This window comes from Aegilops tauschii, chromosome 7 (assembly GCF_002575655.3).
Source record: "Aegilops tauschii subsp. strangulata cultivar AL8/78 chromosome 7, Aet v6.0, whole genome shotgun sequence".
Taxonomy (NCBI): domain Eukaryota; kingdom Viridiplantae; phylum Streptophyta; class Magnoliopsida; order Poales; family Poaceae; genus Aegilops; species Aegilops tauschii.
In genome coordinates, this window is record NC_053041.3 from 423,187,128 (window position 1) to 423,206,453 (window position 19,326).

Genomic DNA, 19,326 nt, shown 5'->3' on the forward strand with positions numbered 1-19,326 from the left:
TGTTGGAAATATGCCCTAGAGGCAATAATAAAATGGTTATTATTATATTTCCTTGTTCATGATAATTGTCTATTGTTCATGCTATAATTGTGTTATTCGGAAATCGTAATACATGTGTGAATACATAGACCACAACATGTCCCTAGTGAGCCTCTAGTTGACTAGCTCATTGATCAACAGATAGTCATGGTTTCCTGACTATGGACATTGGATGTCATTGATAACGGGATCATATCATTAGGAGAATGATGTGATGGACAAGACCCAATCCTAAGCATAGCACAAGATCGTGTAGTTCGTTTGCTAGAGCTTTTCCAAATGTCAAGTATCATTTCCTTAGACCATGAGATTGTGCAACTCCCGAATACCATAGGAGTGCTTTGGGTGTGCCAAACGTCACAACGTAACTGGGTGGCTATAAAGGTGCACTACGGGTATCTCCGAAAGTGTCTGTTGGGTTGGCACGAATCGAGACTGGGATTTGTCACTCCGTATGACGGAGAGGTATCTCTGGGCCCACTCGGTAATGCATCATCATAATGAGCTCAATGTGACCAAGTGTTTGGTCACGGGATCATGCATTACGGTACGAGTAAAGTGACTTGCCGGTAACGAGATTGAACAAGGTATTGGGATACCGACGATCGAATCTCGGGCAAGTAACGTACCGATTGACAAAGGGAATTGTATACGGGATTGATTGAATCCTCGACATCGTGGTTCATCCGATGAGATCATCGTGGAACATGTGGGAGCCAACATGGGTATCCAGATCCCGCTGTTGGTTATTGACCGGAGAGTCGTCTCGGTCATGTCTGCATGTCTCCCGAACCCGTAGGGTCTACACACTTAAGGTTCGGTGACGCTAGAGTTGTAGAGATATTAGTATGCGGTTAACCAAAAGTTGTCCGGAGTCCCGGATGAGATCCCGGACGTCACGAGGAGTTCCGGAATGGTCCGGAGGTAAAGATTTATATATGGGAAGTCCTATTTTGGCCACCGGAAAATGTTCGGGATTTTTCGGTATTGTACCAGGAAGGTTCTAGAAGGTTTCGAAGTGGGGCCCACCTGCATGGGGGGACCCACATGAACGTGGGTAGTGGGGGCAAGGCCCCACACCCCTGGTCAAGGCGCACCAAGATCCCACCTTAGAAGGAATAAGATCATATCCCGAAGGGATAAGATCAAGATCCCTAAAAAAGGAGGATAACAATCGGTGGGGAAGGGAAATGATGGGATTTCTTTCCCCCACCTTTGCCAACGCCCCAATGGACTTGGAGGGCAAGAAACCAGCCCCCTCCACCCCTATATATATAGTGGGGAGGCGCATGGGAGCAGCACCCAAGCCCTGGCGCCTCCCTCTCCCCCCCGTGACACATCTCCCTCCTCCCGCAGCGCTTGGCGAAGCCCTGTTGGAATCCCGCTACTTCCACCACCACGCCGTCGTGCTGCTAGATCTCCATCAACCTCTCCTCCCCCCTTGCTAGATCAAGAAGGAGGAGACGTCGCTGCTCCGTACGTGTGTTGAACGCGGAGGTGCCGTCCGTTCGGCGCTAGGATCATCGGTGATTTGGATCACGACGAGTACGACTCCATCAACCCCGTTCTCTTGAACGCTTCTGCTCGCGATCTACAAGGGTATGTAGATGCACTCCTCCCCTCTCGTTGCTAGTAAACTCCATAGATTGATCTTGGTGATGCGTAGAAAATTTTAATTTCTGCTACGATCTCCAACATTCACGTCTTTGTCACATAAATTTCGGTTGTATGACACGGCTAGCTAAGATGAATCTAATCCCGAGTTTCACTTTAGCCAAAGTCTCTAAGTGCCATGCGTGTGTGCAAGCAAAGCAACCTCGTAAGCCTCACAAGCCTGCGAAGGAGAGACACCTGGCACCACTAGAGCTCATACATTCAGATCTCTGTGAGATTAATGGTGTGTTGACTAAAGGTGGAAAGAAATACTTCATGACTTTGATTGATGATTCCACTAGATTCTGTTATGTGTATTTGTTAAATACAAAGGATGAGGCTCTACACTACTTTAAAATCTATAAGGCTGAAGTTGAGAACCAACTCGGTCTGATCATGGTGGAGAGTACTTTTCTAGTGAGTTTGATTTATTCTGTGCGGAACATGGTATTATTCATGAGAGGACGCCTCACTATTCACCCCAGTCAAACGGGGTTGCCGAACGGAAAAACTGTACTCTAACTGATTTTGGCTAACGCCATGTTAGATACATCGGGTTTATCCAAGGCATGGTGGGGGGAGGCTGTATTGACATCATGTCATGTCCTGAATAAAGTTCCCGCAAAGGATAATGAGACTACTCCCTATGAGCAATGGGAAAAGAAAAGAACTACACTCTCTTACTTGCGCACTTGGGGTTGTTTGGCGAAAGTCAATGTGCCGATCCCCAAGAAGCGTAAGCTTGGTCCGAAGACCGTGGACTACGTTAATTTGGGCTACGCTAAGAATAGCGTTGGCTATAGATTTCTAGTAGTGAAATCTGAGGTACCTGACCAGAAGGTCGGTACAATTATAGAGTCTAAAGATGCTACATTCTTTGAGGATATTTTCCCCATGAGAGATATGCAAAGCACTTCTAGACTAGAATCTGATGACACTCCTGAACCTGCCATTCCGATGGAATACTATGAACACAAAAGTGATGAAAGTTCCACGGAGGATGACGAGGGAAGCTCCTGTTAGGAGCAAGAGACAAAGGACTGAAAAGTCTTTTGGTGATGATTTCCTCGTGTACCTCGTGGATGATGACACTCCCAGTTCCATTTCAGAAGCTTATGCATCTCCGGATGCTGACTACTGGAAGGATGCGGTCCGTAGCGAGATGGATTCCATCATGGCTAACGGGACATGGGAAATCACTGATCGTCCTTACGGTTGCCAACCATTGGGATGTAAGTGGGTGTTCAAGAGGAAGCTTAGGTCCGATGGTACTGTTGAGAAGTACAAGGCTAGGCTTGTGGCCAAGGGTTATGCCCAAAAGGAAGAAGAGGATTTCTTCGACACTTACTCACCTGTGGCTAGGCTGACAACCATTCGAGTGTTACTCGCTTTGGCTGCCTCGCATGGTCTTCTCGTTCATCAGATGGACGTTAAGACAGCTTTCCTTAACGAAGAGCTAGACGGGGAAATTTACATGCAACAGCCAGATGGCTTTGTAGTAAATGGTCAGGAAAGAAAGGTGTGTAAGCTAGTGAAATCTTTGTATGGCCTAAAACAAGCGCCTAAGCAATGGCATGAGAAGTTTAATACAACTTTGACATCTGTTGGCTTTGTTGTTAATGAAGCTGACAAATGTGTATACTATCGCTATGGTGGGGGCGAAGGAGCTATACTGTGTCTGTATGTCGATGACATACTGATATTTGGGACCCACCTCAAAGTAATCAAGGAGGTCAAGGCTTTTCTATCTCATAACTTTGAGATGAAAGACCTGGGCGTGGCTGATGTTATCTTGAACATCTAGCTACTGAGAAATACTGAGGGTGGAATTACACTTTTGCAATCCCACTATGTTGAGAAGATTTTGAGCCGTTTTGGATATTCGGACTGCAAACCTTCTGCAACACCATATGATCCTAGCGTGCGGATTCGAAAGTTCGAAGGCACGGCTGTAGATCAATTGAGATATTCTCAAGTGGTTGGTTCACTCATGTACCTAGCTTCTGCTACTCGCCCTGACATCTCATTTGCTGTGTGCAACTGAGCCGGTTTGTTTCCAACCCGGGAGATGTGCATTGGCATGCTGTTGAGCGAGTGATGCGCTATTTGCAAGGTACTGTGAACTACGGGATTCACTATTCTAGGTACCCGACGGTACTTGAGGGGTATAGTGATTCTAATTGGATATCTGATGCTGATGAGATGAAAGCCACAAGTGGATATGTCTTCACACTTGGTGGTGGTGCTGTTTCCTGGAAGTCTTGCAAGCAGACGATCTTAACCAGATCGACTATGGAAGCAGAACTCACAACATTAGACACATCATGCGTCGAAGCAGAATGGCTTCGAGAGCTTTTGATGGATTTGCCGGTGATTGATAAACCAGTCCCGGCTGTCCTTATGAACTGTGACAATCAAACAGTGATTGCCAAGGCTAAGAGTTCAAAGGACAACTTGAAATCCACAAAGCACATAAGAAGAAGATTAAAATCTGTCAGAAAATCAAGAAACTCTGGAGTAATAGCGTTGGATTATATCCAGACGGCTAAGAATCTGGCAGACCCTTTTACGAAAGGGATATTACAGATTGTGATAGAAAATGCATCGAGGGAGATGGGCATGAGACCCACGTAAGTTGTCATGGGGGTAACCCAACCTATGTGATCGGAGATCCCGTGAATTAGGACCTGGGAAAACAACCCAGCGGTCAACTGAGGAGAGTATCCTTAATTATCCCACTCCGTTGGAGATGCAATAATACTCTCAATTCTGTAAGGCAGGCTGACTTTTGTCTTAATGTGTTCCAAACCTTATGTAAGCAAGATGCTAACCTACATAGCATTCTTTGGAGGAACACACCTATGTGAGCCCGACTGCTGGTCACAGTCTGTGAGTTTGGGTGATCTCTAGGAAACTCATAAGAAGGTACGGAGTATGACTAATAAGCTCCACTCGTGAGGTTTAGCCTTCGGCAGCCACGTATCAGCGACAATAGGCGAAACTTCTACACGCCAAACTGACAATTCAAAGCATAGTTCATTATTGTTGGGAATCGTAGCATAATTTAAAATTTTCCTACGCTCACCAAGATGCATCTATGGAGTCTACTAGCAACGAGGGGAAAGGAGTGGATCTACATACCCTTGTAGATCGCGAGCGGAAGCGTTCCAATGAACGTGGATGACGGAGTCGTACTCGCCGTGATCCAAATCACCGATGACCGAGTGCCGAACGGACGGCACCTCCGCGTTCAACACACGTACGGTGCAGCAACGTCTCCTCCTTCTTGATCCAGTAAGGGGGAAGGAGAGGTTGATGGAGATCCAACAGCACGACGGCGTGGTGGTGGATGTAGCGGGTCTCCGGCAGGGCTTCGCCGAGCTTCTGCGAGAGAGAGAGAGGTGTTGCAGGGGAGGAGGGAGGCGCCCAAGGCTTAGATCTTGCTGCCCTCCCTTCCCCCCACTATATATAGGGCCAAGGGAGAGGGGGGGGCGCAGCCTTGCCCCTTCCTTCAAGGAAGGGTGCGGCCAGGGGGGAGTCCTTCCCCCCCAAGGCACCTCGGAGGTGCCTTCCCCCTTTAGGACTCTCCCTTCTTTCTTATCTCTTGCGCGTGGGCCTCTTGGGGCTGGTGCCCTTGGCCCATATAGACAAGGCGCACCCCTTACAGCCCATGTGGCCCCCCGGGGCTGGTGGACCCCCTTGGTGGACCCCCGGACCCCTTTTGGCACTCCCGGTACAATACCGATAAAGCGCGAAACTTTTCCGGCGACCAAAATAAGACTTCCCATATATAAATCTTTACCTCCGGACCATTCCGGAACCTCTCGTGACGTCCGGGATCTCATCCGGGACTCCGAACAACTTTCGGGTTTCCGCATACATATATCTCTACAACCCTAGCGTCACCGGACCTTAAGTGTGTAGACCCTACGGGTTCGGGAGACATGCAGACATGACCGAGACGCCTCTCCGGTCAATAACCAACAGCGGGATCTGGATACCCATGTTGGCTCCCACATGTTCCACGATGATATCATCGGATGAACCACGGTGTCGAGGATTCAATCAATCCGTATGCAATTCCCTTTGTCAATCGGTATGTTACTTGCCCGAGATTCGATCGTCGGTATCCCAATACCTTGTTCAATCTCGTTACCAGCAAGTCTCTTTACTCGTACCGCAATGCATGATCCCGTGACTAACGCCTTAGTCATATTGAGCTCATTATGATGATGCATTACCGAGTGGGCCCAGAGATACCTCTCCGTCACACGGAGTGACAAATCCCAGTCTCGATCCGTGCCAACCCAACAGACACTTTCGGAGATACCCGTAATGCACCTTTATAGTCACCCAGTTACGTTGTGACGTTTGGCACACCCAAAGCACTCCTACGGTATCCGGGAGTTGCACGATCTCATGGTCCAAGGAAAAGATACTTGACATTGGAAAAGCTCTAGCAAACGAAACTACACGATCTTTTATGCTATGCTTAGGATTGGGTCTTGTCCATCACATCATTCTCCTAATGATGTGATCCCGTTATCAATGACATCCAATGTCCATAGTCAGGAAACCATGACTATCTGTTGATCAACGAGCTAGTCAACTAGAGGCTTACTAGGGACAGGTTGTGGTCTATGTATTCACACATGTATCACGATTTCCGGACAATACAATTATAGCATGAATAATAGACAATTACCATGAACAAAGAAATATAATAATAACCATTTATTATTGCCTCTAGGGCATATTTCCAACAGTCTCCCACTTGCACTAGAGTCAATAATCTAGTTACATTGTGATGAATCGAACACCCATTGCGTCCTGGTGTTGATCATGTTTTGCCCTAGGGAGAGGTTTAGTCAACGGATCTGCTACATTCAGGTCCGTGTGCACTTTACAAATATCTATGTCTCCATTTTGAACACTTTCACGAATGGAGTTGAAGCGACGCTTGATATGTCTGGTCTTCCTATGAAACCTGGGCTCCTTCGCAAGGGCAATAGCTCCAGTGTTGTCACAAAAGAGAGTCATTGGGCCCGACGCATTGGGAATCACCCCTAGGTCGGTAATGAACTCCTTCATCCAGACTGCTTCCTGTGCTGCCTCCGAGGCTGCCATGTACTCCGCTTCACATGTAGATCCCGCCACGACGCTTTGCTTGCAACTGCACCAGCTTACTGCTCCTCTATTCAATATATACACGTATCCGGTCTGTGACTTCGAGTCATCCAGATCTGTGTCGAAGCTAGCGTCGACGTAACCCTTTACGACGAGCTCTTCGTCACCTCCATAAACGAGAAACATATCCTTAGTCCTCTTCAGGTACTTCAGGATATTCTTGACCGCTGTCCAGTGTTCCTTGCCGGGATTACTTTGGTACCTTCCTACCAAACTTACGGCAAGGTTTACATCAGGTCTGGTACACAGCATGGCATACATAATAGACCCTATGGCCGAGGCATAGGGGATGACACTCATCTCTTCTATATCTTCTGCCGTGGTCGGGCATTGAGCCGTGCTCAATTTCACACCTTGCAATACAGGCAAGAACCCCTTCTTGGACTGATCCATACTGAACTTCTTCAATATCTTGTCAAGGTATGTACTCTGTGAAAGACCAATGAGGCGTCTTGATCTATCTCTATAGATTTTGATGCCTAATATATAAGCAGCTTCTCCAAGGTCCTTCATTGAAAAACACTTATTCAAATAGGCCTTTATACTTTCCAATAATTCTACATCATTTCCCATCAATAGTATGTCATCCACATATAATATGAGAAATGCTACAGAGCTCCCACTCACTTTCTTGTAAACACAGGCTTCTCCATAAGTCTGTGTAAACCCAAACGCTTTGACCATCTCATCAAAGCGAATGTTCCAACTCCGAGATGCTTGCACCAGCCCATAGATTGAGCGTTGGAGCTTGCATACTTTGTTAGCATTCTTAGGATCGACAAAACCTTCCGGCTGCATCATATACAACTCTTCCTTAAGGAAGCCGTTAAGGAATGCCGTTTTGACGTCCATCTGCCATATCTCATAATCATAGTATGCGGCAATTGCTAACATGATTCGGACGGACTTCAGCTTCGCTACGGGTGAGAAAGTCTCATCGTAGTCAACCCCTTGAACTTGTCGATAACCCTTAGCGACAAGTCGAGCTTTGTAGATGGTCACATTACCATCTGCGTCCGTCTTCTTCTTAAAGATCCATTTGTTTTCTATGGCTCGCCGCTCATCGGGCAAGTCAGTCAAAGTCCATACTTTGTTTTCATACATGGATTCTATCTCGGATTTCATGGCTTCTAGCCATTTGTCGGAATCCGGGCCCGCCATCGCTTCTTCATAGTTCGAAGGTTCACCGTTGTCTAACAACATGATTTCAAGGACAGGGTTGCCGTACCACTCTGGTGCGGAACGTGTCCTTGTGGACCTACGAAGTTCAGTGGCAACTTGATCCGAAGCTTCATGATCATCATCATTAACTTCCTCCCCCGTCGGTGTAGGCACCACAGGAACATTTTCCCGCGCTGCGCTATTTTCCGACTCGGAAGGGGTGACTATCACCTCATCAAGTTCCACTTTCCTCCCACTCAATTCTTTCGAGAGAAACTCCTTCTCTAGAAAGGACCCGTTCTTGGCAACGAAGATCTTGCCTTCGGATCTGAGGTAGAAGGTGTACCCAATAGTTTCCTTAGGGTATCCTATGAAGACGCATTTTTCCGATTTGGGTTCGAGCTTTTCAGGTTGAAGTTTCTTGACATAAGCATCGCATCCCCAAACTTTTAGAAACGACAGCTTAGGTTTCTTCCCAAACCATAATTCATACGGTGTTGTCTCAACGGATTTAGACGGTGCCCTATTTAAAGTGAATGCGGCAGTCTCTAAAGCATAACCCCAAAATGAGAGCGGTAAATCGGTAAGAGACATCATAGATCGCACCATATCCAATAGAGTGCGATTACGACGTTCGGACACACCATTTCTCTGAGGTGTTCCAGGCGGCGTGAGTTGTGAAACTATTCCACATTTCCTTAAGTGTGTACCAAATTCGTGACTTAAATATTCTCCACCACGATCTGATCGTAAGAATTTTATTTTCCTGTCACGTTGATTCTCAACCTCACTCTGAAATTCCTTGAACTTTTCAAAGGTTTCAGACTTGTGTTTTATTAGGTAGACATACCCATATCTACTTAAATCATCAGTGAGAGTGAGAACATAACGATATCCTCCGCGAGCCTCAACACTCATTGGACCACACACATCGGTATGTATGATTTCCAATAAGTTGGTTGCTCGCTCCATTGTTCCGGAGAACGGAGTCTTGGTCATCTTACCCATGAGGCATGGTTCGCACGTGTCAAATGATTCGTAATCAAGAGACTCCAAAAGTCCATCTGCATGGAGCTTCTTCATGCGCTTGACACCAATGTGACCAAGGCGGCAGTGCCACAAGTATGTGGGACTATCGTTATCAACTTTACATCTTTTGGTATTCACACTATGAACATGTGTAACATCACGTTCGAGATTTATCAAAAATAAACCATTGACCAGCGGGGCATGACCATAAAACATATCTCTCAAATAAATAGAACAACCATTATTCTCAGATTTAAATGAGTAGCCATCTCGAATTAAACGAGATCCAGATACAATGTTCATGCTCAAAGCTGGCACTAAATAACAATTATTGAGGTTTAAAACTAATCCCGTGGGTAGATGCAGAGGTAGCGTGCCGACGGCGATCACATCGACCTTGGAACCATTCCCGACGCGCATCGTCACCTCGTCCTTTGCCAGTCTCCGTTTATTCCGTAGTTCCTGTTTTGAGTTACAAATATGAGCAACCGCACCGGTATCAAATACCCAGGAGCTACTACGAGTACTGGTAAGGTACACATCAATTACTTGTATATCACATATACCTTGGGTGTTGCCGGCCTTCTTCTTGTCCGCTAAATATTTGGGGCAGTTCCGCTTCCAGTGACCACTTCCCTTGCAGTAAAAGCACTCAGTCTCGGGCTTGGGTCCATTCTTTGACTTCTTCCCGGTAACTGGCTTACCGGGCGCGGCAACTCCCTTGCCGTCCTTCTTGAAGTTCTTCTTACCCTTGCCCTTCTTGAACTTAGTGGTTTTATTCACCATCAACACTTGATGTTCTTTTCTGATCTCTACCTCAGCTGATTTCAGCATTGAATATACCTCGGGAATGGTCTTTTCCATCCCCTGCATATTGTAGTTCATCACAAAGCTCTTGTAGCTTGGTGGAAGCGACTGGAGGATTCTGTCAATGACCGCGTCATCCGGGAGATTAACTCCCAGCTGAGACAAGCGGTTGTGCAACCCAGACATTCTGAGTATGTGCTCACTAACAGAACTGTTCTCCTCCATTTTACAGCTGAAGAACTTGTCGGAGACATCATATCTCTCGACCCGGGCATGAGCTTGAAAAACCAGTTTCAGCTCCTCGAACATCTCATATGCTCCATGTTTCTCAAAACGCTTTTGGAGACCCGGTTCTAAGCTGTAAAGCATGCCGCACTGAACGAGGGAGTAATCATCAGCACGCTGCTGCCAAGCGTTCATAATGTCTTGGTTCTCAGGGATTGGTGCTTCACCTAGCGGTGCTTCTAAGACATAATCTTTCTTGGCTGCTATGAGGATGATCCTCAGGTTCCGGACCCAGTCCGTATAGTTGCTGCCATCATCTTTCAGCTTGGTTTTCTCTAGGAACGCGTTGAAATTGAGGACAACGTGGGCCATTTGATCTACAGTACATAGTGTAAAGATTTTAGACTAAGTTCATGATAATTAAGTTCATATAATCAAATTATTTAATGAACTCCCACTCAGATAGACATCCCTCTCGTCATCTAAGTGAAACATGATCCGAGTTCAACTAGGCCGTGTCCGATCATCACGTGAGACGGACTAGTCAAGATCGGTGAACATCTCCATGTTGATCGTATCTTCTATACGACTCATGCTCGACCTTTCGGTCCTCCGTGTTCCGAGGCGATGTCTGTACATGCTAGGCTCGTCAAGTCAACCTAAGTGTATTGCGTGTGTTCCGAGGCCATGTCTGTACATGCTAGGCTCGTCAACACCCGTTGTATTCGAACGTTAGGATCTATCACACCCGATCATCACGTGGTGCTTCGAAACAACGAACCTTCGCAACGGTGCACAGTTAGGGTGAACACTTTCTTGAAATTATTATAAGGGATCATCTTACTTACTACCGTCGTTCTAAGCAAATAAGATGCAAAAACATGATAAACATCACATGCAATCATATAGTGACATGATATGGCCAATATCATCATGCTCCTTTGATCTCCATCTTCGGGGCACCATGATCATCTTCTTCACCGGCATGACACCATGATCTCCATCATCATGATCTCCATCATTGTGTCTTCATGAAGTCGTCACGCCAATGATTACTTCTACTTGTATGGCTAACGCGTTTACCAACAAAGTAAAGTAAATTACATGGCGTTATTCAATGACACGCAGGTCATGCAAAATAATAAAGACAACTCCTATGGCTCCTGCCGGTTGTCATACTCATCGACATGCAAGTCGTGATTCCTATTACAAGAATATGATCAATCTCATACATCACATATATCATTCATCACATCTTCTGGCCATATCATATCACATATATCACTTGCTGCAAAAACAAGTTAGACGTCCTCTAATTGTTGTTGCAAGTTTTACGTGGTTTGTAGGTTTCTAACAAGAACGTTTTCTTACCTACGTATGACCACAACGTGATTTGCCAATTTCTATTTACCCTTCATAAGGACCCTTTTCATCGAATCCGTTCCGACTAAAGTAGGAGAGACAGACACCCGCTAGCCACCTTATGCAACTAGTGCATGTCAATCGGTGGAACCTGTCTCACGTAAGCGTACGTGTAAGGTCGGTCCGGGCCGCTTCATCCTACAATGCCGCCGAAACAAGAAACGACTAGTAGAGGCAAGAAGAATTGGCAACATCAACGCCCACAACTTTTTTGTGTTCTACTCGTGCATAGTAACTACGCATAAGCCTGGCTCATGATGCCACTGTTGGGAATCGTAGCATAATTTAAAATTTTCCTACGCTCACCAAGATGCATCTATGGAGTCTACTAGCAACGAGGGGAAAGGAGTGGATCTACATACCCTTGTAGATCGCGAGCGGAAGCGTTCCAATGAACGTGGATGACGGAGTCGTACTCGCCGTGATCCAAATCACCGATGACCGAGTGCCGAACGGACGGCACCTCCGCGTTCAACACACGTACGGTGCAGCAACGTCTCCTCCTTCTTGATCCAGCAAGGGGGAAGGAGAGGTTGATGGAGATCCAACAGCACGACGGCGTGGTGGTGGATGTAGCGGGTCTCCGGCAGGGCTTCGCCGAGCTTCTGCGAGAGAGAGAGAGGTGTTGCAGGGGAGGAGGGAGGCGCCCAAGGCTTAGATCTTGCTGCCCTCCCTTCCCCCCACTATATATAGGGCCAAGGGAGAGGGGGGGGGGGGCGCAGCCTTGCCCCTTCCTTCAAGGAAGGGTGCGGCCAGGGGGGAGTCCTTCCCCCCCAAGGCACCTCGGAGGTGCCTTCCCCCTTTAGGACTCTCCCTTCTTTCTTATCTCTTGCGCGTGGGCCTCTTGGGGCTGGTGCCCTTGGCCCATATAGGCCAAGGCGCACCCCTTACAGCCCATGTGGCCCCCCGGGGCTGGTGGACCCCCTTGGTGGACCCCCGGACCCCTTTCGGCACTCCCGGTACAATACCGATAAAGCGCGAAACTTTTCCGGCGACCAAAATAAGACTTCCCATATATAAATCTTTACCTCCGGACCATTCCGGAACCTCTCGTGACGTCCGGGATCTCATCCGGGACTCCGAACAACTTTCGGGTTTCCGCATACATATATCTCTACAACCCTAGCGTCACCGGACCTTAAGTGTGTAGACCCTACGGGTTCGGGAGACATGCAGACATGACCGAGACGCCTCTCCGGTCAATAACCAACAGTGGGATCTGGATACCCATGTTGGCTCCCACATGTTCCACGATGATATCATCGGATGAACCACGGTGTCGAGGATTCAATCAATCCGTATGCAATTCCCTTTGTCAATCGGTATGTTACTTGCCCGAGATTCGATCGTCGGTATCCCAATACCTTGTTCAATCTCGTTACCGGCAAGTCTCTTTACTCGTACCGCAATGCATGATCCCGTGACTAACGCCTTAGTCATATTGAGCTCATTATGATGATGCATTATCGAGTGGGCCCAGAGATACCTCTCCGTCACACGGAGTGACAAATCCCAGTCTCGATCCGTGCCAACCCAACAGACACTTTCGGAGATACCCGTAATGCACCTTTATAGTCACCCAGTTACGTTGTGACGTTTGGCACACCCAAAGCACTCCTACGGTATTCGGGAGTTGCACGATCTCATGGTCCAAGGAAAAGATACTTGACATTGGAAAAGCTCTAGCAAACGAAACTACACGATCTTTTATGCTATGCTTAGGATTGGGTCTTGTCCATCACATCATTCTCCTAATGATGTGATCCCGTTATCAATGACATCCAATGTCCATAGTCAGGAAACCATGACTATCTGTTGATCAACGAGCTAGTCAACTAGAGGCTTACTAGGGACAGGTTGTGGTCTATGTATTCACACATGTATCACGATTTCCGGACAATACAATTATAGCATGAATAATAGACAATTACCATGAACAAAGAAATATAATAATAACCATTTATTATTGCCTCTAGGGCATATTTCCAACAATTATTCAGTTGTGAAGAAGTCTAATCCTATTGCTCTAGGTGGAAGTTCAACTTAACAGTCTCCACTGAAAATTCTGGTATATCAAACATTGTTTGGAACAATTGAAAAACTTATGTTCCTCGAGATCTGGTGGGGGATTGATGGATTATGGATGGGCTTAGGCCCATATAAGACAATAATCCCTGGTTAATCTATAAAGCCCATGCATGTGTACGACAAGTGGTGGGAAGTGTGGAAAGTTTAGTCCCATACTGCTACAGTAAGAAGAGTGAGACCTCTTTATAAGGGATACTCTACCACTTGCTATTGGGAGCATGGGAATAGGAGCTGTACACGCGCGCTCCTCCTCCTCCGCCGCCGCGGGAATGAGCCGAGTCGAAGCTTATTTTTGCCGCTCAGGAATGGTTAATTAATTGTTAATTAATTAACGAGTCGCTTACGGAAGCGCCACTGTCCGAGACGTTGGACCGTGGGCTGCTCGCGGACTCGGTCGTGGGCCTGGTCCAGGCCCATTTACCTGGCGGCCTATATAAGAAGGCGCTGGCCAGTGGAGTGAACCCTAACTCAGTTCACTCACTTCCTCTCGTACAACCCTAGCCGTCATCTATTGTTTCTCTCTGTGTGCTGCCTCCGGCGATCCCATCCCGACGACCGCGTGCACGGTTGGTCGGGAGAGCAGGTGCCTCCGAAACCCTGTCGTTCGAGATCCTGCCCGGGAGAACGACAATAAGGTTTTTGGGGAGCGTCTCGACGCGACTGCTCTCGATCCGTCCCCGTCTTCGTCCGCCTCTGCTTCCACTACTTCCTCTACATCGACTCCATGGCTGATGACGAAGTCGCCAAGAAGAAGGCCTTGGCTGATGCCGAGGCTGCAGCCGCCGCCGCCGCGTTGGCCTGGCCAACCGAAGGGTATGACTCGTTCATCCCCTATTTGCTCGTTCATGTGCTAGCCATATACATGTTGTTCATAGATGGTTCGGTTCTATGTACTGTACGTGCTCACATGCTTAGGTATCGGTATGAGATGCATACCATATTTGCCATGTTTACTGTCTACTCGTGGATTAGATTATTCGAGAAAGTGCTAATATTTCCAATACTTCTATCTTTTCCGGAAAAAAGAGACAAGAAAACCCTTCTTTCTAGCTTTTTTTTTTGAGTTGACCCTTCTTTCTAGCTTGACTGACCTTGAAGGTGAAGCCCGCCCGAGCTTAATTAGAGCGTGTAGCACACGCTCGGTGCAGTGTACCATGCATGAATATGATGACGAGCGTATAGCACACGCTCAATGCAGTGCACCATGCATGATTATGATGAACTTTTTCTCTCGAACACCATCAATATGATGTTGGCAAGACGACTTGACGCGACTGTGATTAGGCTAAATCAGTCGTTCCATTAGTAATTGCCTGACTGCCTTACCGGGGCGATTGACCATGACACATGCCGAAAAATCAAGAGAAAACAAAGCAGTCCAGCTAGAAAAGATCGATCGGATCCGTCTGGAATGGCCCCGTGCCCGTGCGTGGCTGCGGCGGCGAGAGCAACCACGTCCATATAAATGTAACCGCTAGTTGGCCATGGATCGGATCCTGGATCCAGCCTTACTCTACTACATCTACATGCACCTCTGCCCGCCGTTTCAGTTCCATTCTGTTACGGAGCAACGAACTGTCAGTCCTCCGAGCAACGAGATCAGCAGCTAGCCAGCCAAGAACCATGAAGGCGGGGACATCACCGCCGGCCAGCAGGGCGGCGGGCATGCGGACGCTGGTGGTGCACGTGCTGGCGGTGGCGGCCACAGCGCTGGTGCTGTTCTGGTGCATCGGCTTCCGCGGCGGCCTCGCCTTCCGCTCCAGCGACAAGCAGCACATCTTCAACGTCCACCCGCCGCTCATGCTCATCGGCCTCGTCGTCATCGCCGGCGAGGCCATCCTCGCCTACCGCACCTTCCCGGCCTCCGTCAGCCGGGACGCCAGGAAGAAGGCGCACCTGGCGCTGCACGCCGCGGGGCTCGCCGTCGGCCTCGTCGGCGTCTACGCGGTCTTCAAGTTCCACGCCGAGGCCGCCATCCCCAACCTCTACTCGCTGCACGCCTGGGTCGGCATCGCCACCATCACGCTCTACGCGCTCCAGTGGCTCGCCGGCTTCCTCGCCTTCTTCTTCCCTGGCGCCGCGCCGGAGACCAGGCGCTCCGCGGTGCCGTGGCACGCCGTGCTGGGGCTCCTCGTCTTCGCGCTCGCCGTGGGCAACGCGCAGCTCGGCTTCCTCGAGAAGCTCACCTTCCTGCAGTCCCCTCCCGCGCGCCTCGTCGGCAAGTACGGCGCCGAGGCGCTGCTCATCAACTTCACCGCCGTTATCGTGCTCCTCCTCGGCATAGCCGTCGTGATCGCCACCGTCAACGCCGACTCCACCAGATACACTGCCATGTGATCCATCGATCGATCGAGCTTATTTGTGATTATCACAACGCTATGCTATGCACCTGCTTATCGATCGATCCTACGTATACGTGTTAGTGCTCCTGTACAAACTTTAAATTAAACAATCAGGGGCGTTTGGTTTTAGGACTAGCGATGCCACGCTTTGCCATACAATGTTCTGAAACTTGCCTAAGGTTAGTTTTTTAAAATGAGAGCCACAAGTTGGCAAGTCTAAGGAAATCTTGCCACACTTTTTGTGTGTATGTCATGTGGGACCCTAGTGTGGCTTGCCTAAGGTGTAGCTTGAACCAAACATCATCTAAGTTGGTCAAACTTGCCTAACCTTAGGTATGGCAATCTTAGTCGCAAACGAAACATCCCCTCAATATTTTTTTAAGAAGGATGTACCCGCCTGCATCTAGACGATACATGCAATCATTTTATTAATTATTCACAAAGACCTTGCAAGGTAATACATCAATAACCTGAAGCCACCATCTTGACAACGCCTATTGCTACTCCTATCCCCTTGATGAAGCCGCGCCGTATGTCCGAGCCTAATACCAAACTGACATCTCACCAAAGCCTAACATCTAAAGCCGGATGCCCCATCCAAGCCACTACCTGGACTGGGTCACACACTGGTCCGACACAGTCCTAGTGACCACCACATGCGCACGCTTCAAGGGCCGTCACCTCCATCTTCCATCGATCCATCCTCAAAGCAGAACTGATGCATCGACCTTGCCAGGTCTCTCTGCCATCGACGCCACCACGACGCCAGGCAACGTCGCCCTCCTGCGCAAGTCCGTCAACCCGCATCGGACGTCGAGCCTCCACTGCGCCACGCCGCCGAGATCTGTCGTCGTCGATGCAGAAGATGAAACCCCGCTTCACCTCTGGGCCCTTCCAATCAGCATCTGCTCCAAAACGATGGAGAACGACACCATAGTTTCCGTCATCATCCCATCCGGGAGACCCAGATCCAGGGTTTCCCCCTAAGCAGATGCCCCTGGAGGAAGAGGGGCACGCCAACTGCAACTGCCCACGAACACAAGCCGTGCCCACCACCAGTTAGCTCTCACGACGGCGCCTTCAAGAAGGACACGACGACATGAGCGTCGTCGCCGCCCTAGGATTTCACCCGAGAGATCGTGGAGTGGGAAAAGGTGGGGCAGACCCGAACGACGTCTCCAGGAAGAGAAAGGGCACCCTCGGGCGTCGTCGCCGTCGCGGCCGACAGGAGCTGACCAGGGAATTATCCCAATCTGAATCCCCACCTCCCGCTCCGCCCCAACCGGTGACCGGCAAGCAGCGCAGCCATGTCCGTTATGACGGAGTGCATGAAGCAAGGATTGGAGGAAGAAGCAGCTCGACGTCGTTGGCCGCTGAGGCAACAAGCCACGGCACCAACCCGCCGGTGGATTGCCGGCCACCCGACCCGATACCCGGCAGCCCGCCGGCCCCGCCGCGCCTCCCGACAGGAAGGCCATCCTAGGGTCCGCCGCCCTGGATCCAAGGCCCTCCGCCCTAGATCGGGAGGAGGAGCGCCAACACTGCCACCACAGCCGTCATTAGGACGCCGGCCGGCCGCCACACCGCCGTAGTCCAGATCTGGGCCGTCATGAACCAAATCGGCGCCACCGCAGTCTAGATCGGGGTCACACCCTCGAGCCGGAGCCCCGCGTCACCCTATGACCCGCGAGAGGGAGGAGTGCCTCCGTCGCCGCCGTCGCACGCATAGGCTATGCCCGGCGCCGACCACCGGCGGCGACAAAAGGGAGGAGAGGAAGGAGCGGTGACTCGGCGGTTAGGGTTGGAGCCCCTCGGTCGCCTGCGCGGGGGGGGGGGGGGGGGGGGGTGACGGAGGGGAGGGGAGGGGGCGCGGGGAGGGGGGCCATTAAATAGTCAATATGTGTTGTGTTCTCACATGGATATGCATATTTGGAGCATACAGATATTTTCGAAAAGGGGAGCAAGCCCGGGCCTCTGCATCGTGCCCTTGCGCCTCACTATCTAGAGTCGTGGTCACCGTCGATCCGCCCGCATGGTGTATCAAGAGCAAACACCCGGTGCAGCAAAACCAAAGCGTACAGCCGTACACCGCCTACACACGCTTCAGAAGCCAACACTACCATCGTACCGCTGACCCATCTTTAGGAAAAAGATTTGCATCATCCTTGCTAGGACGGTCAGCTGTCGACACCGCCATAGTGCCAAACAACACCACCGCCCTACACTCGTCCATCAAGACGCATCCGTCCCGAGACTCCATTGCACCATTCCGCCGAGACCCACTGGCGTTGACACGGTACATACGACGCCGCTCCACCTCTCGACCCCTCCAACCAACACTTGCAACAAGGAGGCCCCCCAAGACGGGGTGTGACGCCAGACGCTACCATCATCCGATCCGGGAGAATCAGATCCAGGTTTCCCCTGGAGCAAATGACCCTTCTTGGCGAGTCTATGTGGTGATCCAAAGCCGCTACGCCTTCACGATCTCTCCGGTAGATATGAGTGAGGGAGTCCTGGATTAGGGGGTCCCCGGGCATCCGGGCTATGTGAGATGGGCCGGACTGGTGGGCCGTGAAGACACACAATAGAAGGCTTCCCCCCGTGTCCGGATGGGACTCTCCTTTGCGTGGATGGCAAGCTTGGCATTCAGATATGAAGATTCCTTTCTATGTAAACCGACTCTGTACAACCCTAGGCCCCTCCGAGGATGGTAAGGCGACACACAGCAGTTTGAATCGCGTTGTCTTAATGCAGTAAACGAGAGCAGAAGCGAGAAGATGGGTTTGTATCAAAATGATCAATGGGTTGCTTGCCTGACGGAGTGGTGGTGGGATACTGCCCTTCAGTTGGATACTCGTGAATATCCTCGGAGGCAGGACCTACCACGATAAGCATACCGAAGCACAATCAACACCAAGCAAGTGCAACAATATGATGCATGCATGAGACATGGCAATATGGATGTGTTGGGCTAATGCAGCTAAGACCAGATGGGTTTGGACTAATTTGAATCAAAGATTCAAATTCCAAGTTCATAAATGGCCCATATTAATGCTTTATCTTGTTCTGTATAAAACAGCAGGTTAACTTGCTTAATCATGCATGAAACCAGTACAGATGGATAGAATGGATTTTTCTGATCATTTTTCATATATAAATCTTTTCATTCTGAGCTATAGATTATTTTCTATGATTTTTTGAAGTTTGTGATAATTTCTGGAATTTCCAATATAAGAATAATTCCAGTAAATGCTTTACTGCGTCAGCCTGACATCAGTGTGATGTCAGCAAGTCAACGGGGTCGTCCAGGTCAAACCTGACGTGTGGGTCCCCTGTGTCAGTGTCACTGTTAGGTAATTAGTTATTTAGA

The 19,326-nt window shown here is 49.2% G+C and overlaps 1 protein-coding gene across 1 annotated transcript; it reads left to right on the plus strand.

The window, feature by feature from the left end:
• Window positions 1-15,029: 15,029 nt before the first annotated feature.
• Window positions 15,030-16,188, plus strand: LOC109740617 (probable ascorbate-specific transmembrane electron transporter 2). The gene has a single exon (XM_020299674.4). The coding sequence runs from the start codon at window positions 15,235-15,237 to the stop codon at window positions 15,946-15,948; it is 714 nt and encodes a 237-aa protein (XP_020155263.1). The 5' UTR covers window positions 15,030-15,234; the 3' UTR covers window positions 15,949-16,188.
• The last annotated feature ends 3,138 nt before the right edge of the window (window positions 16,189-19,326 follow it).